The sequence below is a fragment of the Giraffa tippelskirchi genome, chromosome 11, assembly GCF_054371585.1.
Source record: "Giraffa tippelskirchi isolate mGirTip1 chromosome 11, T2T-mGirTip1v1.2.pri, whole genome shotgun sequence".
NCBI classification, from domain to species: domain Eukaryota; kingdom Metazoa; phylum Chordata; class Mammalia; order Artiodactyla; family Giraffidae; genus Giraffa; species Giraffa tippelskirchi.
In genome coordinates this window covers 30,736,359-30,762,103 of record NC_137285.1, presented here as the reverse complement: position 1 = coordinate 30,762,103, position 25,745 = coordinate 30,736,359, and the positions used below count along the sequence as shown (strand labels likewise).

At 40.6% G+C, this 25,745-nt stretch overlaps 1 protein-coding gene and 1 pseudogene across 4 annotated transcripts in view; one reads left to right on the top strand and one right to left on the bottom strand.

The window, feature by feature from the left end:
• Positions 1-25,503, bottom strand: part of ETFDH (electron transfer flavoprotein dehydrogenase) — a 41,519-nt gene extending 16,016 nt beyond the window's left edge. For 2 of the 4 annotated variants that reach the window (XM_081541689.1, XM_081541687.1), the window contains exons 1-6: positions 25,301-25,503; positions 8,205-8,345; positions 7,232-7,461; positions 5,607-5,688; positions 5,048-5,166; positions 2,507-2,584 (exon numbers count right to left, since the gene is read on the bottom strand). In XM_081541689.1, coding sequence (XP_081397815.1) covers positions 2,507-2,584; positions 5,048-5,166; positions 5,607-5,688; positions 7,232-7,461; positions 8,205-8,345; positions 25,301-25,334 — 684 coding nt within the window. In that variant the 5' untranslated portion in view covers positions 25,335-25,503. The remainder of the gene's footprint in view (positions 1-2,506; positions 2,585-5,047; positions 5,167-5,606; positions 5,689-7,231; positions 7,462-8,204; positions 8,346-25,300) is intronic. The other 2 variants (XM_081541690.1, XM_081541688.1) reach the window with 1 other exon arrangement.
• Positions 12,574-13,858, top strand: LOC145526352 (biorientation of chromosomes in cell division protein 1 pseudogene; annotated as a pseudogene).
• Positions 25,504-25,745: the final 242 nt, after the last annotated feature.

The following is a 25,745-nucleotide window of genomic DNA, read 5'->3' as shown; positions in this document are numbered from 1 at the left end:
ACCTACCATATATGGAACTACCATATGATTCATACCATATGAATAACCCCATTCCTAGGCATATACCCAGAGAAAACCGTAATTTGAAAAAACACATGAACTTCAGTGTTTACTGCAGCACTATTTATAACAGCCAGGACATGGAAGCAATCCAAATGTCCATCAACAGAGTCTAAACAGATAAAGATGATGTGGTACACATACATGATTGAATACTACTCAGCCATAAAAAGGAATGGGACTGTGCCATTTGCAGAGACATGGATGGACCTAGAGACTGTTGTATTGAGTGAAGTAAGTCAGAAACAGAAAAAAAAATTGTCTATTAATGCATATATGTGAAATCTAGAAAAATGGTATAGATGATCTTATCAATATTTCCAGAGCAGAAACAGAGACACAGATGAAGTGAACAAACATATGGCTACCAAGGGGCTAAGTGGAGGTGAAATAAATTGGGAGACTGGGACTGACATATACACTTCTGATACTATGTATAAGACAGACAACTAATAAGAACCTACTGTATAGCTCAGGGAACTCTACTCAGTGCTCTGTGGTAACCTAAACGGGAAGGAAATCCAAAAAAGAGGGGATATATGTAAACATATAGGTGATTCACTATGCTGTACAGCAGAAGCTAACATTTTAAAGCAACTGTACTCCAATAAAAATTAAAAAGGAAAAAGACAATAGCAGTCATTTCTCTACCAAACTACGTCTTGGACAAGGCTTACACTCTTTTCACTAACAGTCAATAAAAAATACTATGTACTACTTAAAAAAGCAAAAAAAATAAACACAGAAAACTGAGTTCCCTTAACCAAGTTTCTCAAACCAGAATTTTATCTCTTTCTGTCGCCTCTGACCTCACCCTGTGCTCTCTGAACACCAATCGACCAGAGTCAGGTGACCACAGTGGCTATTATAAAAATACCTTTAATGTACTACAACTGCTGTTACAGATCCATCATTAACGTACAAACTCAGGCTGTTTTTCCAGTGCGAGAGGAGCCCAGAAACCCTGGAGGCACGGAGCACCTGGCCAGCGAGTCATAACCCAGAGACATCCTGACTCCCCAGTCAGAGGAAGTGGTTAATCCCAGCTTCTTTTTTTTTCCTCTTGGCCACACCTGTGGCTTGTGGGCTCTTAGTTCCCCGACTAGCAATTGAACCTGGGCCCTCAGCAGTGAGACTGCCAAGTCTTAACCACCGGACCCCCAGGGAATTTCCAATTCTAACTTCTTTATTCTTCTGCTTGAAGACACCCTCAGCTCAAAGACCAAGCTGGAGTGGATCTGAGGGAGTTCTTTCCCCATGCTACTTGGCATTCTGGAATAAACCCTTACTTTGTCATAAATCCTGTTCTCAGAGTTTTGGCTTTCTGTGCTGCAGGCACATGCCACACTTTGAGAAGCAGGGTGAGATGACAGGTGTCGGCAAACCTGGCTATGCATCAGAATCCCTGGGGCCAGTTATAAGACAGCTCCTTGGCTCTGCAATAGGACAGGTTGAGTTCCAAGACCTCACATGATTCTGTACAGCCAGGTAAGCCACCAGGAGGAACAGTGAGGCATTAAGACTTGAGAACCTGGGCACATGCTTCTCTCTAAGCATGAAGGAGTGAGAAGCAGGAAGACCTGCTGGGGGAAATGCTAGACTAGATGCCCAGTTCTGTTGTATAATGGGAGAAAAGGACTAACTTGGAGGTGACCCATCTTTCCTGAGGCCCTGGCATTACCTGGCACTGTGCCAGCCTTGGCATAACCCTCCATGATCTCAGCCTTCACGGAGCTTCTAATCTAGCTGAGAAATTAAGACAAAAAACAAACATGAATAGGCAACTTTGTTTATCAAGATGTTAATCTGTGTTTTGTTCTTGTTATAGGAAAGGAAGGTGTTTTTTTCCTTGTCCTTTCCAAGGGACCTAACAGAGCTGAGATCCATGTACTAAGAGCTCTTCTTTTACGAATTCAAAAATAATGAGCTGTGAAAACTGGAAGGCCATTCAGGCATATTCTGAAAGTGAGAAAGGCAATCAGTCTTATATTTACCAAAAGATGTCAAATGTTGACTGTCAGTCAACATTACTGACAGTAGTGAGGCAAATGACTCTTGTCCACAGAAGTGGACGACTGTGGAGGGGAGCTGAGCAGCTGACCCATGTGTGTATGTTTTTTGATTTTTCTTGAACTAGCTATAACACCTTACCAATTCCCTCATGAATGAATGAATGAAATAATATCTGTGACCCGTGTTTGTTTTATATTTATATGAATCATGTTTTTACCTTTTAAGAATATTGTTCTTAAACATGTTATATCTACTTATCTAAATTATGTTTAAATCAAAGATGTTTATTTTGAGACAAAATTCCACATTAATAACTAAACACTAACATACACTTAATTAATGTGCAGTTTGTAGCAAGACTAGATCATTGAGTGTGAGTTAACTTTATATTTTACTGTCAGTTTGCTGAGCACAGAACTGTCCACAGGCTCACCTTTGGTGCACCATCCTTCTGTATCCCTACATCATTTGTGGCAATTCCTTTCACACTGCCATCTTCATGAAAAAGGACCTAAAACGAAAACACATTTCATTATCACCTAGAGACTCATAACTGCCTTGCAAAGAAACAACAAACGGCCTTCAATTTTTAGAAGGTGAACTTATTCTCTAGATTATAGAGACAGAGGCTTAAGAATGTTCAAGCAAAAACAAGAGATGTGCTTTTAAGGGACTCCCTTCAAGATGCAACAGAACTCAGCTCCAACAGCTGGAAACGGAGGAAATGTCCTGACCTGACAATGAAGAATGGGAGAGCTACAGAGAGGACACCAAGCAGCCAGGAAGATGCAATGGGAGGCCGTCTGCCACATTCAGAGGTCAAGGGCACATGTACAGAGCCGGGACTCAGGGCCTGTGACACACTGTGGACTGTCAGTTGGGGGGGCTGAGGACAGTGTCAGGAAAGCCTCTTCCCCAAGGAGCCCAGACCCCAAAAGCGAACACTCGAACAAGACAAAACAGTGTGCGGCTGAAGACAGCCCGGGGGTGATTAAAGCTTATTTCTGGACCACGAAGGAAGAGGGAAAACGGTCAAAAGTGTGATTCCGAAGATGAGAAGGAACAATTCTCTCTCTGCCTTGGTATCTGTTTCTTCCAGAGGAAGATGCTCTTTGGACAGGAAAGAACTAGAACCTCAGGCCAGAAAGCATGCGAGTGAAAAGGTGAGACGAGAACCAGTGGCAATGCACGTGACACCTTGAAGACAAACCCCCGCGAGGACAGGGCTGTGGCCTGGACCTGTAGATGGCCTTGGCGAGCAGGAAAGTGGGGAGGAGAAGAGAGCTGCTGGGGACTCTGAGAGTGTGTGCGTGAGTGTGTGTGTGTGAACCATGGATGCCACAAACCACCTACTTGTGGCTTGGACAGTGATTCCCGTTAAGAACAGTGTATTCAGGAGAACGGAGAAGGCAATGGCATCCCACTCCAGTACTCTTGCCTGGAAAATCCCATGGACGGAGGAGCCTGGTAGGCTACAGTCCGTGGGGTCGCTAAGAGTCGGACACGACTGAGCGACTTCACTTTCACTTTTCCCGTTCATGCACTGGAGAAGGAAATGGCAACCCACTCCAGTGTTCTTGCCTGGAGAATCCCAGGGACGGTGGAACCTGGTGGGCTGCCGTCTATGGGGTCGCACAGAGTCGGACACGACTGAAGCGACTTAGCAGCAGCAGCAGCATTCAGGAGAAATGCAAACCCACATCCACGTGTATGAACCGGGAACACAGAAACTAGCAGCAGGGCGTGTAGTGCAGAGGCCATGTGTTTTATTTGGCTTACATCTACTGTAATGGGAAAAACAAAGAAGGTTTTAATCTCACTGGTGACAAAAAGGAGAACTCCCTCTCCTATCCAGATTCTTCCAGCATTTCCTTTAGAAAACTTGACTGTAAATTCTTTCTCTGTCTCTCTTAGATACATGGGAATGATGTAAAAAGCTAAATAAGACTCCTGGTAGGTCAGCATCTCAGCAGTATTTCTTGGGTCCTCAGAGACACATCTGACACGTGACCACGGAGGATAGTGTCCAGTCTCCCTGTCTCTAGGGGACAGTCTGGGCTACGTGCCTGCCTCCATGTTGTCACTTGCTGCCGGTCAAAAAGATATAGGACGCTTTATTTTTCCTTTGGAGAAAGATGATTAACATGTATGTAATGGACTGTATCTGTCTGGCTGAGTAAAAGGTTAAGAGTTCTTTCTGTCTCGGCAACCTCCCTAGCAGATGGCCTGTAATTGCACTGCAGTCTTGGTTTAATGCTCATTCAGTAATAAAACTGCTTCACTCTTGTTTATAATTTGTAGAGGTGATTTTTTTCTAGTTTGGCAGGAGATTTTATTTTTAATAATTTCCCCAACAAGTAGTGAGAATCTCTAGTGTGATGTAGTTACCAGAGTTATTTTGAAGGAATTATTGGAAGAACAGTTTCTAGATTGAACATGGTAACCCGCCTTGCTGTAACCAGGCTTGAAGTAGTTGAATCACTCTGGGTGCCACTAAAAGGGAATGCATTCAAAGGAGCGCAATGAGAATACTGCAGCAACTCAAAATACGTAACACAGCGGTTGTAAGAACTGAGAATATTTAACCTGGAAAAAAAAATCACCCGTGAAGATGGGGCAGGAGAGCAGGGCATAATAATTGGAAAGCTGTCCTTGGAGGAGGCACAGATTTGTTCTACACACTATAAGAAAGTAAAGAAATGTCTACTCAATTTACAGAAGAGAGCATTAGCAACAATCCGTACATCAGAGGCTTTTTTCATCCTATGTTGACCAGTCACCTGATGTGGAACAACACCAGGCCTTCAAGTACTCTTTGGATTGATCCTGCTAAGATTTCTTCTGATCTTACAATTCTAATATCCCTATGGCTTTTTGAAAATATTTACCTGTTTACCTCTGTATCATTCTTGGTTTAGTTTCAAAAGAAAAAGAGACCACTTCCCATCAGCATTAGGAACACAGTAGCACAAACCTCGGCGGCCGCATAGCCAGGGTACACCTCCACACCCAGGGCTTCGGCCTGCTCCCCCATCCAGCTCACCAGATGGCCCAGGCGCACGATGTAATTGCCATGATTGTTCATTGGGAGACCTACAGACAGATGCTGGATTCAGAAGTCTGACTTTTTAGTGGGAAGTCTCAAAAACCTAAATACTAAATTTAGAAATTCTAAGGTCTAATTTCTGCATTATATACACACATCATCTTATGGCCATAATTTCAATTTATTTCCTAACAATTTTGGTCTAGAGTTCAAACTATTAAATTGAAAACAACGTTACAGAACTAAATCAGAAATTCCTGGTTGCTTTACAAGACTATCTCAATTCTCCTAGACTGCAAGACAAAAAAAGCACTGGGCTCTGGTCCTGCTTTCCTTTCCACAAGCTAGCTGTTTAATTTTGGGCAAGTCCTTCAGGTCTCTGGGCCTCTGCTTTCTCATCCATAAAAAGGAAAGGATTTAACCAGATGAAATGTACTTCCTTTCTGCCGTGGAATTCTGTAAGTCCACAATATTTATCATTCTTTACCTGGAAGAATTGGCACAGGAATTCTGTATTTCTTTGTTAAAATTCCAAATCTATCTTCTGTTACAGGAGTGTTGAGAGGAGCCTGGAAACAAAAGGAGGAGAGAAAAGGGTGTTTTGAGTTTATATCTGTAAGGGTAAACACAAAATAATAACATAATGTGTCAAAAAGGAAAGAGAACTGTCTTTCTTACTTTTCTTCCATCACTTCCTTTGGAAAACCTGACACTATAAACCTTCTGTCTCTTTGAGGTACATGGGAATCTTTTTAAAAACTAAATAAGCCAGTTTGCATCTCAGGACTGTCTGTCTTGCGGGCCTCGGAGCCACCTTTGAAGTGAACCTCAAGGAGGCTGGCCTCCTGTCTCCTGCCTCTGTGAAGGTCAGGCGAGGTACTGGCTCCGGTGCTCAACAGACATGCAAGACAGGCTTTATTTTTCTTTGAATAAAGACAACTAACAGGTATGGAATGGATTGTATCTGCCTGGCTATAAAAGGCTTTGATATGAAAATTTTTTCTATTAATATTAGAATTGCTATTTTGTCAATACTAAGTCAATGATGTCTATTTCTGAAATACAATGAAGAGAGAAATTAGGCATAATTACAGCATGTCAAGTTTCAAGGAGTTTGCCACCTTAGAAGGAAGAGCATTGTCCCTTGTGCTAAGCCCCAGCACACCCAGCTGCAGCGCTAACCTCATTCAGTCTCAGCCTCTCCGCCCGTCCTCGTGAGGCATGAGGCGTCCTCCTGGAGCCCCTGCCTGGGAGGCAACAGTGCCTGAAACAGTGCTTTTGCTTAAGACTTCTGTGCCCCATCTGCGTTCTTCTGTCAAAACCTCTCCTTTTCTGCTGCTCTTTGGAGCTCCTTTCTGTTTGCTAGATGGGGTGTTGCTCAGAATCACTAAATGGAGCCGATTTGCCCTTTAGATTTACTCAGGTGAATTTTGTTTGTTAACAGTCTTCGCAACTGTTTATATAGAATATTTAGTATTCACAGATACTAAATATTCTGACCTTGAATACTTTGAACAGGAATAACATAGCTCATCTCACAGAAGACAAAACCGAGATACGCAGAGTATAAGATGGTAACCAAGGTCACACAAATGATGAGTGCAGTCAGACTAGCACTGAGTTCTCTGCATATCTCACCAGTGACGTGTCTGCTTAGGTTATAAGAGGTCTTTACTACTGTATTTCTTTAGAAAATTAGATTAAATTACCCTCTTTGGCTTTAGATATTAAAAAAAATAGGAAAGCTATGGAACATTTTATTAAGAACATAAACATAAGAACAATGACATAAACACCTATGGAATAAATTAGGAACTACTCTCAAAATCAAAAAGCTGTTTTCTATTCAAAGACCTTCTCAAGATAATGCTTTTCATAAATCTAGTACACAAACACAACATGTCAAAGGCATTATGTGAAAATGAGTTAATTTAAAAATCTTTCATTGTATTTGATGTTAGTCAATTTTTTTGGCCCTTTTAAAATTAAAAACCTATCTACAGTTATCCTCTAAGAGCTAGAACCAGGTGAAAAGGGGTCTCCATATTCCTTTCATCTGGACACAGAAATACAGTCAAGATGAGACTCGGTATAAATAACAGCTTTTCATACTCCCTTCTCCTTCCAGTCTGGGAACAGCTCTTGTAAAGCTCGTGGATCCAGGCATGCCCCTGAGAGGGTGTGAGCGCCTATCTGAGCAGCTTTCTCCACCAGACACACGCGGATGTCCTTCTCGTGCTGGGCAGCCAGCTGCTTGAGCCGTGCGGCCGCGGCGAGCCCCGCAGGGCCGGCGCCCACAATCACCACGTCTGCCTCCTCCGCAAACCGCTCCATGTTCACTCCTGGGAGTGAAGAGGGTTTAAACATGCATGACAATTCTGGGATGACTACGACCTGATAAAATCACAAGGTTGGGTTATGAGTACTCACTATCCTTTATAGCATTATTATTTTTTTAAATAAACTTTTTATTATGTATTGGGGTATAGCTGATTAACAATGCTGTGATAGTTTCAGGTGAATAGCAAAGGGGCTCAGCCATACATATACACGAATCCATTCTCCCCCAAACTCCCCTCCCATGCAGGCTGCCACAAGGCATTGAGCAGAGTTCTCTGCATTATACAGTACATTCTTGTTGGTTATCCATTTTAGATATAGTAGTGTGTACGTGACCATCCCAAACTCCCTAACTATCTGTTCCCCCCATTCTCCCCTCCCCTTCACACCCCCATCCAAACATAAGTTCATTCTTTAAGTCTGTGAGTTACAGCATTATTTATATAAATTGCCCCTCTGCTTCCTGCGAGAGCTATACAAAGTATATTATTGTTTCAGTAGAATGTTCTCTTAGTTCTGTTGAGGGTGTTATCTCACTTCAGCTTCCATAAATCAACTTTTATTACTGAGATCTATTAGTGTAACTTTGCAAATATTTGCTTATCTAAATATTAATAGGTAACAGATTTGATAAAGTTATAAAATATTATGCTATTATGAAAAATATAATATCAATATTTACTTCCACAAAATGATACAAAGTTTCTAGAAAGATCTCAACAATTTTACAGAAATGATGACTTACCTTCCCATCGCTTGTCCTGATCCCGGGGATAAACAGTATAGTGGGTAGTAATTCGAGGCACAACAGAAGTTGAACACCATTGTGTAGCACACAGAGGTAGGTAATTTTTCTTAATTTTTATGGCATGAAAGCACTGGTATGCTGCACAAAAATTATGAACAGTATTATTTTTTCAAGTAGTTTTTCTCAGAAGTAGTTTGAAAAAATTTTTAAAGCACACACACACAAAATCTAGGACTAGGGATCTGATCTGTTTTCTGTTTGTTGTTGTTTAGTCACTAAGTCATGTCCAACTCTTTTGCAACCCCATAGACTGTAACCTGCCAGGCTCCTCTATCCATGGGATTTCCCACGCAAGAATACTGGAGTTTTCCGTTAATTAGCCCTAAAACCTTAAAGAATCACTCAACTGTTATAGATTTCAGTTTCTTCATTCAAAAAGTAAAGGGTTACCAGGTGATCATTAAAGTACCATCTTTTTTTGTTTTGGTTTTTTTTTTTTTAGTCTTGCCACACAGCTTACAAGGTCTTAGCTCCCTGATCAGGGATTGAACCCAGGGCCACGGCAGTGAAAGTGCTGAGTCTTCACCACTGGACTGCCAGGAAACTCCCCCACTAAGGTAACTGTGAGAGTCCACGTGACACCTTCTCTTTGGAAACCTGTTTATCTTCTGGCCACATCAACACTGCAGACATTCAGTCAGTGAACAGTTAAAGCTACACTGCAGAGCCCTTAGCTGGGAGAGGACTGAAGCAGATTGTTCTCTTTCCAAGGTAGACAATTCAGTTGGCTTTTCCTCATAAAGCGATGTTCACAAACTAGAACATTTTAAAAGCTTTTTAATAAACTAATCTATTCAATTTACCTTATGTCAAGCTTCACCTATAAATAGGATGACCGTATAATTTACCACCTAAACCAGATACTTGGAGAGCACTACAGTGAAAGTGAAAGTCGCTCAGTCATGTCCAACTCTTTGTGACCCCATGGACTATACAGTCCATGGAATTCTCCAGGCCAGAATACTGGAGTGGGTAGCCTTTCCCTTCTCCAGGGGATCTTTCCAACCCAGGATCGAAGCCAGGTCTCCCACATTGTGGGCAGATTCTTGACCAGCTGAGCCGCAAGGGAAGCTCTTAGTGGTGAGCACCAAGAGGAGGTACTAATGGTTATACTGGGACCATGTGGGCAAACTGCACTTCAGGGTTGGCTCCATTTTAAATTAAGGGGACCCACCTTCCAACTTATTGTATATATTCTTTGAGTTAGCAAATAAGAATTTTATGGAAGTAAACACAAGTGTGCCAAGATCTCTCTGCAAGAATGTTGATTCAACTTCCATTGTCCTTAAACCTGCACCTCTCTCTCCTCCGTGCCTAACTGAGACCGAGCACAGCAGGCCTCACAGAAAGAGAGAACTCGTTAGGTGGGACTGTCTCAGCTCCCGGCAAGAAGCTCTAAAGTCATCTGTGTTGTGTTGGACCTTTGTTCATTCACTCAGGTTACAATAAAGGTCTTTTCTCTTCACGTAGACGGATCCTTCCACCTGGACAATGATGCTTTTCCTTCCCATCTTCTTAGAAATATTCCTACTTTACATAGTAATACCCTCCTTTACTCCTGGATCTTCAATTTCTTACTCCCTTCACTAGTACTCCTCTCCACAGTGATCCTTCCCTTAATAATAATAAAAATAAAAAGACAGAATCCTTCCTTGGGAATAGCCCTGAATGCTACCAAAACTTACATATGGAGCTATGGGAGTCTGTCATGGGAGAAGGAATAAAATCATCAAAGGAACAGAATAGAGTTCATAAAAAGGTAGACTACACATAAGGATTTGGATATGCTAAAGATGCCTTTTCAAATCAAGAAGAAGAAATAGTTCTTCATTAAACGGTCAGAGACTGGCAGAAAGTTAGCTCTTTCTTAATATCAAAATGAATTTCATTTGATCAATGATTTTAATAGAAAAAAGTATAAAGGATTACAGTGATAAATCCACAAATTATTTGATTCTCTGCTTTTGAGTGTGGGCTGAGCTTCCAGTGAGTAAAGTGTGGCAACGAAAAATACTAACTTCACAGTGGAGAACTATGACAGACCCTTTGACCAAGTGATCGCGTTTACCATTACCACGATAAGACATAGTAGTATCACATGATGTGATGTGATGAGAAAGGTATGTATACGTATATAAGAGATGAAAGGCTCCTCACCTCTGTGGCACACCTCCCCCAAGTCTACAGCCTTGATCTAATTGTGAGAAATCACCAGACAAACTCAGATCAAGGGACGTCCAACAAAATGCCTGACCAGTCCACACTGAAGGTGTCAAGGTCATGAGACACAACAAAAGACAGAGGACATGCCACACTGAAGCAGACGTGACATGAGAGGACACGACAACTGAAGCAAGGTGGGGACCAGGCCCGGGTCCTGAACAGAAAAAGAATCCGGATAAAATCTGCAGTTTAGTGAATACTGTTGTATCAGTGTTAATTTCTTTACATTTGATGATTATTTTATGGATACGAAGTTAAGTTGGATAAAGGATATATTATTGAGAATTCCTCATGCTATCAGAAAAGATTTTAAAAAAGTATAAATGCTTGTGACCTTGGATCAGGCAATGGTTTCTTAGCTATGACACCAAAGCACAAGCAACAAGAGAAAATGGAAAAACTGTACTTCATCAAAATTAAAATCTTTTGTTTTCAAAAGATCCTATCAAGAAAGAGAAAAGATAACTGATGGAAGGGGAGAAAATACCTGAAAATCATATCTCTAATAAGGGGCTTGTATCTAACATATACAAAGAACTTATTTCTAGTAATAAAAAGACAAATAACCTGATTAAAAGCACACAAAGAACCTGAATAGCTGCTTCTCCAAAGGAGATAAACAAATGTTCAATATGCACATGAAAAGATGATCAGTATCATTAACCATCAGAGAAATACAAATCAAAACCACAATAAGGTACCAGTTGATATCCACTGGATGGTTATAATCAATAAGATAGATAACAACAAGTGTTGGTGAGGATGTGGAGAAACTGGAACCCTCCCCTACACTACTGATGAGAATGTAAATGGAGTGGCCACTTTGGAAAACAGTCCGTCATTTCCTCAAAATGTTAAGCATAGTTTCCATGTAATTCACTCTTAGGTATATACTCAAGATAAAAGAAAACATGTCCATACAAAAACTTCTACATGAATGTTCATAGGTACATTATTCACAGCAGCTCCAAAGTGGAAATGACCACATGTCCATTAGTGAATAGACAAATAAAAAGTGATACTGAAATTATATTCAGCAATAGAAAGAAGTAAACATGGACAGACCTTGAAAACATTAAGTTAAAGTGACTAGAAGCCAGCCACAAAAAGACCACATTAGGGACTTCCCTGGTGGTCCACTGGCTAAGACTCTGTGCTCCCATTGCAGGGGTTCCAGATTCAACTCCTGGTCAGGGGGCTAGATTCCATAATGCTGCAACTAAGAGTTCACATTCCACAATGAATCAGTTCACATGCTGCAACTAAGGATCCTGTCTGCCACAACTAAGACGCAGTGCAGTCAAATAAATATATATATTTTAAAAGACCACATATTATATGATTCTATGTATATAGAATATCCAGAATAAACTAATTTATAGAAATAGAAAATAAATTAGTTGTTGCCTAGGACTGGAGAGTTGGGATTGATTTCTAATGGATATGAGATTTCTTCCTGGGATGATGAAAATGTTCTAACACTGTGTGATGGTTGCAGAACTTTGTGGACATATTAAAAACCACTGAATGGTATACTTCAGATGATGTAACATCATGGTATATAACTTACATCTCAATAAAACTATTATGGGAAAGACATTATGGGATTATGGGAAAAACATTTATAATTTTTAAAAAGAAAATTGGATTTGGAAAAGTTTTTCTAACTATAGTTCAAAAATCTCAAAAATCATAAAATCATTTAACTAAAATTTCAAACATCTATAAGACCAAAAAATGACATAAACATTAGTGTCTTATTTGTTAAATAAGACATTATTTACATTAAAAGGCCAACAAGAAGGAAAGAAAAGCTAAGCCATAGGCTGGGAGGAAATATCTGCAGAAAACACAGCTGATAAAGGGCTGACATACAATATACACAAAGAACTCATATATCAATAACTCAACAAGAAAATAAACAGTTCAATTTAAAAACAGGCAAAAAGATCTGGACAGACATCTGGCCAAAACAGATATTCAGATGGAAAATAAGTATAGGAAAAGATGTTAAACACCCCGTTTCATCGGGGAATTGCAAATTAAAACTGCAAACTAACACCTATCAGAAACACCTATCAGAATGGCCAAAACCCAGAACATGGAGAACACCGCTGAGGAGGTGGAGCAGCAGAACTCACTCATTACTTTTGGGAACGCAAAATGGTACAGATACTGTGGAAGACAATTTGGCAGTTTCTTACAAAGCTAAACATACTCATTTTTCCCCCTCCTTTAAACTCTTTTATTAAATAAATACTTTATAATCCAACGTAAGTATTAAAATAACACAATGTTGAATAAAAGGGAAAGTGAAAATGCCCCTTCTCAAAATGTTTCAAGAATAAATGAATGCAGGACTTCCCTGGTGGTCCAGTGGTTAAGAATCTGCCTTGCAATGCAGGGATGTGGGTTCCATTCCTGGTTTGGGAACTAAGATCCCACATGCTGCAGAGCAACTATGCCCATGCCACACCTACTGAGCCCACGTGCTCTGAAGCCCATGTGCCACAACTAACTGGAGTCCATGCAACACAACTAGAGGGCCTGCATGCCACAACTGAGCCCATGTGCCACAACTAGAGAGTCTGTGCACCACAACCAAATCTTGCCTGTAGTAACTGAGACCCTACACAGCCAAATACATAAATCTGAAAAAAGAGAATAAATGAGGCCATGCTGCGGTCCCCCCGCCAGCCCTTCCTCCACCTCTGCCACCTCTACATGACCCAGGCCCTCTGTCTCTGAGAGGAAGCCATACTCGGTCTCCTTCGCAGGCCCGAGGTACAGCTGTGGCAGGTGGTGGGGACACACACGCGGTGGGCAGTGGCAGCGCGGGCCAGCATCCATGGGCACTGCGATGGCGTGACGGGCACTGTCAGGAGCGGCGGCCCCGTGAGCCCGGCCTCAGTGCCTCTCCGGGACCTCGCACTCATCACGCTCATCTTGGAGTAGTTCAAGAGCCAGGGCCTGTCTGACAGCTTCTGCCAGGACTGCCTGGCCCAGATGGACATCAAGCCAGCTTACCAAAACCTGAGGCAGAAAGCGGATAATTTTGTTGTCAACACATCTGGATAAGCAAGAATGGAGTCCTACTATGAACAAAAACCAGCTGTAAAATGGTCTGAGGCAGAGTGTGGTTCAGTCAGGGATGTTGGAAGCTGGAGTGCACAGAATTCTTTCTGAGGTGGTGGATCCCAAACTAAACCATATCTTCTGGCCACAAACAGAATGAGCAATTCATGAATTCCTGGTGGCCCAGAAAAAAGAAGTTGTGCCAGTGCTGCCCCCTGCCCCCCAACCTCCCCGAGCCTGGAAGCCAAGACCCTCCAGCTCCATCCCAGAAGGCTTCCCTAGAACATGCCTGACATATTTTAGAAGCTCCTTTGAATTAATGGTGAAGAACTGGATACAGTTACTTCATTCAACTTCAGAATGAAGAGAAGCCAAGGTCCTCACTGACTTCAAGGTTCAACGCTGACTGTGGGGTGGTGTTCAGATAGGAGAGGGAGCAAGCAGGGCTGTAGGAAAGTGACTGTGTGGGCCCCCGCATGGTGCTGCCATCTGGCCAGCCTGTCCTAGGGGATGACACCCACCAGGCACTACAGCTATATTAAGAACTACCACAGCACCTTGGGGTTGTCCTGAAAGTAACTTTTGTTACTTAAGAGACTGTGTAGGGATTTTAGCATCTGTGCTTCAGGATAAGCAGAAGCTACAATGAATTAACACAATGAGTCTCAAAGATGTAGTTTAAAAGAATGATAGTAAAGGTTGGCCAGGAGTAGGTATTTGACAATGCTTATTTGATATTGTTTCTCAAAGTTGCAAATCAGAGTGTACAAGCTATTAGCGCCAGATAGTTATAAGATTGTTGCCACCCACTTTATGTAACTCTTGTAGCTTCTGCTTCCTTTCCACTGTAAGAGGTGTCAAAACATGGGACCCTCCAATGGATGAGGAAATACAGAGTTGGGTGTAGGGAAAAACATTTGCAGACTCTCTGTCCAGGGCTTCTTTCTATCCTGCAAGGGCTAGTGAGTCTTGGGTGTATTTGTTTTATTCTCATGTTTGTGTTTTTTAGAAGGTGAATAAGTAGCTTAAGTTTTATAATTAAATCATTTGATACTCTGAAAAAAATGAATGAATGCAGGATAAATTATATACTCTTTAGAAGAGCATACAAGATCTCTTACTATCTGAACCCAGTTTATCTTTTGAAACTATTTTCCAGAATTAATCTATTAAACATATTTCCAAATATTGTCTTTTTTCACACCACTGGGCCCTTTGCTTGCTATTTTGCTGTTTTTTTAAATTATTATTATGGTCAAATATACATAACATAGGATTTATTATCTTAGCCATTCTTAAGTGGACAACTTGCTATTTCCTTTGTCTGGAATTTTAAGAAAAAAATTTTTTTTTTTTTGGCTGGGCAGCAAGGCATGCAGGATCCTAGATCCCAGGCCAGAGATGGAACCTGTGCCCCCTGCAGTGGAAACACAGAGCTTTAACCACTGAACTGTCGGGCAATCCCCTCTTTGCCTGGAATTTTCTTTCTATTCTGGTTAAACTTCCTTTGGAAATTACGAAAATTCTTCTTGATAGTTCTAAGCCCCTCCTTGCTCTTGTAACACATTGTACAGGACTGTCTTATCTGTCTCCTCTCAGTTCACGGGTTCCTCAAAGGCAGAGAGGGTCTGATTTATCCTGAAAACCTAGTGCTCGTTGCAGGGGCTGAGCAAAGAAAGTAGTCCATCAACTCTTCCTACACTCCTTTGTATCTCTGATACTTGCTTCTGAAGCTAAACATACTCTTAACATAGGATCCAGCAATTCCTATTGCATTTGGCATTCACCAAAATAAGTTGAAAATTAACATCCATACAAAAATCCACAGACAAACAAGATGAACAAACTCTAGAACTCTACTGTACAACACTGTACCTATAGTCAATACTGCTACTGCTACTGCCAAGTCACCTCAGTCGTGTCCGACTCTGTGCGACCCCATAGATGGCAGCCCACCAGGCTCCGCCGTCCCTGGGATTCTCCAGGCAAGAACACTGGAGTGGGTTGCCATTTCCTTCTCCGATGCATCAAAGTGAAAAGTGAAAGTGAAGTCGCTCAGTCGTGTCCGACTCTTAGCGACCCCATGGACTGCAGCCCACCAGGCTCCTCCGTCCATGGGATTTAACATATATTTAAAATTTTGTCAAAAGTGTGTATGTCATGTTGTGTTCTTATCACAATAAAATATCCAGAATTTAAAAGATTCACCTGAATGTTTATAGCAACTTTATTCATAACTATCAAAACTTGGGAGATGTCCGTTAATAGGTGAGTGTATAAACAGACTGTGGTGCACCCATACAATGGAATGGCAATCAGTGCTAAAAAGAAATGAAGAGACCCTGGAAGAAATGAAAACGCATACTGAAAATGCTACATCCTTTATGAGTCCAACTCCATGACATTCTGGAAAAGGGACAGTAAAAGATCAGTGGGTGTCAGGTGTTCAAAAAGAGGGAGGAAGGGATAGATAATATGTGGAAAAAAGGGGATCTGTGGGGCAGCAAGGCTATTCTGCATGATGATGTTATTAATGGAGGATATGTGTTATTACACATTTGTCAAAACCCACAGAATGGACGACACACAGAGTGAACCTGATATAAACTCTGAACTTTAATGTATCAGCACCGGCCCCCCCAGTGTGACCCATGTACCACACCAATGCAAGATGTTATCAGGGAACGGGAGAAAGTTAAAAGGAAACTCTGTGTACCTTCTGCTCGATTTTTTTTTTAAAATCTAAAGCTGCTGAAAGATATAACATTTAATAACTGAAGAAACAAACAAAAAAGACAACACAGAATAAGGCAGGGGCTAAGTGAACAGACTCTGGAGTTTGTCTACTCTGTGTTTGAATTCAGCAAGTTATGAACTCTCCCTACTTCATCAGCTCTGAAGTTTATTGTCAGTCTTTGCCTAGAAAACACTATTGTGCAGGACCCAGTATGTCTCACACAAAACAAGTGACTAATACACATTTGTTAACCTGACAGGTACCTTCCTAATAACAAGTGACTAATACACATTTGTTAACCTGACAGGTACCTTCCTAATAACAAGTGACTAATACACATTTGTTAACCCAATAGGTACCTCCCTAATTACAATTGTAATTGTCATCCAGGAATTTTCAAATCTCTGGTTTATTTTCCTAAAACTAATTCCTGGATTATAATGATAACAATGAGGCCTTTCTCAGTTTTTGTCTCTTATAGTGAAGCATCTGTCTGCATGTGAATGAGTTTCTAAACATGGAACAATAAACAAACAATAAATCTCAACAAAGTTTTTGCATTTTGGATTTGGAGTATATAATAAAATGTATTTTCATGGGCATATAGAACAGTTATGAATTTTTAATTTTATTACCACTCGGTACTCTTTATGACTTTATGAGACATGTGGGGCAGCTACAATCCTCATTTACAGCAGAGAGAGAGAAATTCAGGTGACCCCAGCCAACCCAGTCTCTATCCTTCCAATACCAGTCCAACTCTGAGGCTACAACTGGACTTGACCTGGTCTCTGAAGTTATAGGACCTGAAACAAGCTGTTTCCTTCCTCCCTCCCTTCCTCCTCTCACTTTCCTTCTTTTCTGATTAAAAGGAGATGTCAGCCTGGCAAAGGCTAATTATTTATATTCTTAAGCACTCAACTGCATAACTGATTTATTTTTATGCTTCATTCTTTCCAATAAAATGAATTTTTTAAAAGTAAAACCTAGCATCAGACAATCAATTAGATTACAATGAACGCAGGAGGGCAAGAGGTTTGAAGCACTGAACCCTAAAGCCTAGAAATCTGTTTTTTGAGAGTCACTCTTTTACAAAAAAAAGTCAAGGTATTAATTTTCTCTATTTGCAAACAGCATATTAAAAACTATAATATTGGGAATAACTTTTTAAAATCTACTTATCCCTTCACCTTTACTAAATCTTAAAAAAAACGGTAAATAAAGATATTATGGGAGAGCTCAGTTCCAGAGTTCAAATAGAGTATTATCACCATTTAAAAGAATACTTATTTATTATAAAAAACAAGTTTTTTTTGATGCATTGTAATTCAGTATACAGAAGTTATCATTTGCTTTTGAATCTGTTGATTTGGTACCAGACAAAATTGTAATTCCATTGCTTATACAGCTAATAATTTTCTTAAAAATATCTGGAACTGGGTAGTCTAATTTCCTTCAGGGGGTTAAAAAAAGTCACAATCTTTACCCCTTTTTTGAATACAAATCTGACACTTAACTTTAGAGATTTAAATACTTAGACACCTTGGCTAAATTTTGGTAGAGAAGTGAGGTCAAAAAGTTCAGAGAACTCATGATATTACCATACAGAATCACACTGATGGCAATTCTGTGTCCATCTCTTTGATGTCTGTAGTCCTAACATGAGGCCATGAAAACAGCAATGATTTAGAGACCCAATGGAAATAGAAATAGTAATTTTGGTGGGATTCAGATAGCACCTGACCCAAGAATGATTTCAATTAAATTAAGAGGAGGGCAGACTGCACCTGATTACTCTGATATTTTTGAAAAACATAAAGCATATTGTGCACAAAAAATGTCACCTGCTAATTTCAGTAAACAAAAGATGTTGTGGTCTTCAAGCCATCAGCCATAGCAGCTGCCTCCAACAGTACAACCCTGAGGGGATTCAGAATGGAGAAGAGCAAGGTGCTGGCCCTAGAGAGTAAAGATGCTTGTCAAAGGAATAACTGCAACGAACGCAGACTCTCACATCTTCCCATACAGAGAAAAGTGCTTAATTCATTAATTTGAGATGTCTAGTTTTCTCTAATTAGCAGTGACCTTTTGATGTTCCAGCAACCTGGTTTTTCTGTTTTTACTCTCTCGGCCTTAAATTCCTATATATCCTGGCTCTTCCTGTAACTCTCGGGAACAGTCCTTCAGAGCTATCTCAGAGGCTGACTCCTGGGCTTAAGTCCTCAGCATGTCTGTTGATCATATCAGGCTTCCCTGGTGGCTCAGTGGTAAAGAATCTGACTGCCAATGCAGGAGACACGGGTTCAATCCCTGAGTCAGGAAGATACCCTGGAGAAGGAAATGGGAACCTGCTCTAGTATTCTTGCCTGGGAAATCCCATGGACAGAGGAGCCTGGTGGGCTACAGCCCATGGGGTCGCAAAGAGTCAGACATGACTTAGCAACTGAGCATGCACTCATGTCTGTTGAATAAAACATAACCTTAAAGAAACAAAAGTCCTCTAGGAGGAACTTGCATCATCTTTCTATGTCTTTGCCTATTGTGCCTAAACGCCTACTTGATCTTTGGTGTTGTATGGGGGTGTGTGTGTGTGTGTGTGTGATCTTTGGTGTTGTATGGGTGTGTGGGTGTGTGTGTGTGTGTGTGTGTGTGTGTGTGTGTGTGTGTGTGTGTGTGTGTGATCTTTGGTGTTGTATGGGTGTGTGTGTGTGTGTGTGTGTGTGTGTGTGTGTGTGTGTGTGATCTTTGGTGTTGTATGGGTGTGTGTGTGTGTGTGTGTGTGTGTGTGTGTGTGTGTGTGTGTGTCCTGAAACTTGGTCTCTGCCATCCAGAAGGTACACATATGGTGTACATCTGTCAACTAATCAAACAGACTGAGATTCTGCACAGTCAGTTGTCCACTGTGCCAACTCTCAGGGACTTTGCAATCTTACCTTTATTGTGTCAGCCTTCATTTTCTTAGACTATTTTGGGGAGTAAAGCTTCTGGATCTTGTTTAGGTGGCATTCTCCACACTCTCTTGTGGGGAAGCCTCTTGCATCTTATAGGTTTGAGTAACTATTAAGATATAGCTCATTAATGGCCACATGATGATCTTTTAATTGGAAAAACTTTTAAATTGGTAAATTTTTAGAGAGCTCTCATAACAAGCACTGTTTTATTGGTACCCATGAAAAAAGCAAATTAGAGGGTGAGAAAACATATATAATGATTAACCTAAGAACTCCTTTAAAACAAAGAAAAAAGGTTTGGGAAGACTTATTTGTGGTCTCTGCTTCCCCTCAAAGGGTCTTATAGATGCTAATAAAAGCATTAGAATAATTAATGTTAAGATGAAAGTCAAAAAAAAAAAAACTGAAAGGGAAGTCTACAGACTTCTTCTCAACAAGGTGGAAATTTTTAAGGTACTTGTTCCCCCCAAATAAAGAAATATATAGATGATTATTAATAAATGGGATAAATAAGACAGATGTTAACGGGATTAAAGCAAAAGGATTTGATGCAACACTAAGTAAAGATGGATGAGCCAAATGGACACCCTGTTGGTTCCCAGTATTAATGAGCCCCAAACAAGTCTGTTCTATTTAGCCAGTTTAAAAAATATATACCCTTAAAAGGCTGGGAAAAAAACTGTACTTAGCTACCTGACCAACAATTAGTTGGGGCAACAGTTAGACATATTAGTCAAGTTACAAGACTGACAAGAGGGCTTGTGTCCCTTGGCTCAATTCCTCACTAGGGATCTGAGAGTCTTTTATACAAAATATATAAAATGGTTGGAGAATAAAAGAAAGGAAAGCTTCTAGGACTCCTTTTAAGACCAAAGCTTGTTGACTAGGTTCTAATGGGAACCAGAGTTAAAGGTATATAAGTTGACAGAACTGAGATGAAAGTTTATAAAAATTCGTACATCTAAATAGGCTTTATATAAGATGTTTACATCTCTTCTGCTGAATTATATTGTGGGATAGACATGTTTCACTGAGCTTCCTCTGCTTGGTATTATAAGACAGGGTATATCAATCTGGCCCTCAGGAAATGTTATTTAAACGTATGAAAGGAAACCAATAGGGTTACCTGAGCCAAGACAATATAAAGTAAAAACTGGGAACTAATATTCAGAGACTAAAAAAATAATAATAGACATTTTGCTCTGGGTCTAACCTGTGTACTCAGGAAGAAGGGCTTTGTCAATGCCTTATGCAAGTTTTTGAAGGCATGACCAATTAAATCCTAAAGTTCTATAACCCAGGACTCTTTTTTGATTTTCAGTTTAGCTGGAAAACTCTGATACAAAAGCAAATCAAAGTAAGTATAGTTGGGCAAATCAATCTTTTAATATCAGGAACTACTGTATCTTACAAGTCTCTACAGATCAGAAATGTAAATACAGCTCCCAAAGAACTGAGACTGAGCCTAATTAGCTCACTCAAATAAAACCTGAAATGGAGGGGGGAAAATGGGAAAAAGACCTTTTAAAACTCGAACTGTTGGAAAGGTTCCCTCACCCAAAATCTAATTCTTAGTCTCCTTAAGGGTTTATCAAGGACAAATATAAATCTGAAGACCTTTCCACAAATAGTGAAGTATTAATCTGAGCAAACAACTGTTACTTATAAACTTGTGAGTTTATATGGTAATACCTGATTCACAACTAAGTCTTTAGAGTGAAGCTATGCGATCTCTAGTTTTGTCTGTTTATGTGTCTGGGTGTACATCACATATGAGATCTCTCTAACTGGAAAATATGAACAAAATTAAACTCATAAAAGAGCTCTATTTAATTGACTTCAAGTAAGTACTTACAAACTAAATATTTCTAAATATAAAATAAACTTGTTGGAGGGAATTTGGGGTTCACATGGTCTAGAAAATATTCAATATTAAATTAATATCTGATATTAAAGTTATCTTAAGCTCATTGGTTTAGTCAATACAGACATGTCTTACTTTTATTATACCTAAGTTTACTGAAGGTCAGTAAGTTCATGTCATTTCTGTAATAGAGTTTGTCAATGTGAAAAAAAAAGTAAAACTTGATATGACTTTAAGTTACCAAATAAAGGTAAATGAGATAAGAATTTTCTGGTGAACTCTTTAGGAATTCTTTTGTTTTGGGTATGTTTATCTTAAAATAGTTTCTTCAGATTTTTGGTAATTTTAATTTTGATAAGTTAAATGATGGGAATTCCTTGAATATCCAGGTCATTTCAAATAAGATAAAATATTGGAACATTAATTGCTAAACAGGTCTAAATTGACCTACTTTCGTTTCCTCACAAGAGGGAAACTAAAGATCTTTGGCTTTATTGGACACGTCTTGAATCACATAGAAGAAAGAAATTGTGTTATGAGAAGATATATGTTTCTAGAAGTTATAGAATATCCTAAATGGGAAATGCTGGTTTCACAAACAGTTCACAATCACTTGTTCCTTTTAGGTTTCTGCTAAAGATTAAGGTTTTTAAGGGTTAAAACTATAACATGTAATCAAAGCTACTAAAACTATCAAGGGAAGTATTTCAGTGTATAAGAAAAGTAGGATGTATGTTTTCGGCAAAAGAAGATTGAAGAATAGAAATGAACCTGTTGGAAATGTAAGGGTGATTTTGTCCTAGAGTCAGTTATTTCTGGATAAAAAAATTAAGGAACAAACTAATAAGAATAGAGAAAGTTGTGGAAGGTCTATAGAAAAGGGGCCCTGAAAAAGGAGTGCTGGAAATGGTCAGGCTAGGATTAGATTAAATTTAATAACGTAAATGGATTTTGTAATTAAAAGTAGGCTGGAGTAGGACTGGTCTTGGTTTCTCTCTCTGTTAAGAGAACAACATTTTCCCTGCTTTTGATAACAGATTGAGTTTCTGTGCCTCTAAATGATCTGTTTTTGCTTTTGAAATATTTTGTCACTTTGGTTAAGTGAATAAGTGTTGTTTCACAATGACCTATGATCCTACTTGACCAGTGTTTTGAAACCTTTTTGATATTTTTGGCAAACTTCCCAAATAGCAAATTCTAACTAAAGTCCTTTTCACCTTCAACTAACTCTGGGATACTTCAAAGGAACCCTGATAGCACAAAGAGAGATATAAACTGCTGCTGCTGCTGCTGTTGCTAAGTTGCGTCAGTCGTGTCTGACTCTGTGCGACCCCATAGACGGCAGCCCACCAGGCTCCCCTGTCCTTGGGATTCTCCAGGCATGAATACTGGAGTGGGTTGCCATTTCCTTCTCCAATGAATGGAAGTGAAAAGTGAAAGTGAAGTAGCCCAGTCGAGTCCGACTCTTCGCAACCCCATGGACTGCAGCCTACCAGGTTCCTCCGTCCATGCGATTTTCCAGGCAAGAGTCCTGGAGTGGGGTGCCATTGCCTTCTCCGATATTAAACTAATTAGGTTTATTTATGTTAACGTACATGGGAAACATTGTCACATAAGTGGTGGTAAAGCCATCTAAGGTTAGATGTCATTAATACAGATATTCTAAAATTTATAAAGAACTCGCAGAAGTCTGGTATGTCCAGTTATCAATATAATGCTATCAATCGTAATTCTAGTTATTATCTTAAAATGCTGTTTGTCACAGAAATATCCAAGTTTCTTGTCAACTGCATTGTAATCAGATCTTTAACCATGTCATTTTAAGTATTTTGTCATTTATAGACAATCATTGCTTCACTCTGATGCTTTTGTAAAATGAAAATCTTCGAGATTTATAAAAATGACTTTTTGGCAAATACAAATTCCTGATAACTTTCAGATGATATCACTGAACTGAAAAACCTTTCCTCTTACACTTATCTATAACAAGTTGATAAAGTATACCTTTGTAAACGAAGATGAAACATAATCTTTCTCTCTACGTGATCCCTCCAAAATTTGGCTTGTTCAGCTGGTTCTCCTGTGGACTGGATGGCTTATTTCAACCAGACTACAGCTAGTTATACTAATCATTGTTTTAATTTGCTCTCTTGTTGGATTCAAATTACTTACGACTTGTCCCTCTCTCTGCTGCACTATGACCTTATTAATGTTATTAGCTGAATAACTTATATCCTTTCTATTTCATAAGATTTCCTTTGGCATCATCCAGTGTTTAACCAGGCTTCCAACAAAATTAATGTCTTAAGACAATTTACATATAGATTAACTCTACACAGAATAATTGTAACAGTGCAACTTCAGATATGGGAAGAAACGACAAGGGAAAACATCTACTGGATCATCATACACTAGTGAGACAGGCACTCCAGAGAATTTTAGATTATCAACAGGGCCTGATCCAAAAATAACACATTGGGTGGCCTATCAACAGAATCTTCTCCTGATCTAGGAATGAACCTTCCTAGCACCAAGGGACAAAAACTGGTCATGAAATGACTCCCAAACGTTGGTCAAATTTATGACTTAGAGGAGGCACTGTGGACAAAGAATATCACCTGCTGTATGAGTAAACAAAGGATGTTGTGGCCATCAAGCTCTCAGCTATTGCAGCCGTCCCTGACTGTGTACTCTGAAGGGATTCAGGAAGGAGAAATGCGGGACCCTGGGCCTAGATAGTGGAGATGCACAGCAAAGGAATGATTTCAGTGAGCCCAAACTCTCACATCTGCCCATACACAGAAAAGCACTAAATTCATTAACTTGAGATATATATATATATTTAATTAGCAGTAATCTTTTGATGTTCCAACTACCTATTTTGTGTGTTTCAGCTTGTTTGTTTTTGCAAAAACTCCTATGTATCCTGGCTTCTACCTTACCTCTTCAGAACTGTCCCTCAGAGCTATCTTAAGAGGCTGTCTCCTGGGCTGAGTGCTCCCTGTGCCTGCTGAGTAAAACATAATCCTCAACCTTTAACGTTGTGCATTTTTTTCAGTCACAGTATTTACACATTAGGTGTTGTAATACATGCACCAGTAATGCTGCTGCTGCTAAGTCGCTTCTGTCGTGTCCGACTCTGTGCGACCCCATAGACGGCAGCCCACCAGGCTCCCCTGTCCCTGGGATTCTCCAGGCAAGAACACTGGAGTGGGTTGCCATTCCCTTCTCCAATGCATGAAAGGGAAAAGTGAAAGTGAAGTCGCTCAGTCGTGTTGGACTCTTAGTGACCCCATGGACTGTAGCCTACCAGGCTCCTCCGTCCATGGGATTTTCCAGGCAAGAGTAATGGAGTGGGGTGCCATAGAAACTTTTAAATTCTAATTATTTAATACATGGTAGACAAATTTGACAAAATTCTACTTTTGTGAAATTTACATAAGAACTGTGAATCTGCAATATGTACACTTGTTTATTCTAGAACCAAAGTCTAATTCCAATAAACTACAGAAAAAAATTAAGTCAGTTTTGAGAGATGTCTTGGAGTAAACTTTTTTTTTATTTTTAAAACTGTTTTTAAGTAAAACAAACAAAAACCGTTCAACAACATCATTCTACTTTTTTTTTTTTTTTTTAAGGTGAAAGGGGAGGTAACGAGGTATTTTACCAAATCATCATGATGGTTCTAGGGGCAACCATAACACGATACGCCGTAGGGTTAATTTTAGACAACACAGAAAAATTCCCGGCTCCAGAGATAACCTGATGACTTGGGTACCATATAAAAGTCAGTGTGACAAAACACAGTTCAAATTCTTAAGAAAGGAGTAGGACGGCTGCAAGACGCAAGTTAGGCGAGGACCAAGGAGAAAACCTGTGTAATAGCTAATTTACCCATTTTCCAACAAGGCTGTTACAAGTCTAGAACAACATCTGGGCTTTGGGAAGAGGGTCAGCACCGCGATTCGGGGAAGATTCAGCTCGGGAGCCGCGTTGACAAATTTCCTCCGCCCGTGACCTCTGCCCTAGTTGTCAACTTTTTCAGTAGGGACAAGCCCGGGGAGGAACCCAGGATCCACCTGGCGCTGACCGCGCGCCCTTGCCCGAGTTCCTTCCTAGCGAGGCGGGCTCGGACTGCCCCGCGACCTTGCTCTGTTAACCCGCGCCCGCAGACCCCGCTCACCCGGGCAGGCCAACCTGGCCAGCAGCACCTGCATGTTCACAGCAGACAGGACGCCGGCGGACGCCGGGGAGGAGGATGGCCTTGGCTCGTCTGGGCGGAGGACCTCTAAGCCGCTGGGGGCGCCATCGCCGGCCGGGACGCGAACAGTCACCACCTGCCTGCTCTGCGGAACACTCCAGCTCCACCACGCTCCCGCCTATCTTGCTGTGCGCGGGCGCCACGAGTGACGTGACGCGATGCGACGCCCGAGGCGTTTCCGGGTCACGGGCCGAAGAGGCAAGGGAAGGGACTCCAAGTCCCAGCGCCGCCCGCGGCTGCAGGCTGCGCGGCCTCTCACCCGGCGTGCGCTAAGGGCGCCGGAATGGTTGGGGAGGGGGAAACCACAGATCCTAGGGCGAATCGCGCGCAGAGCCCCAAGACGGTGAGGCGGGACGGCGCGCATGGC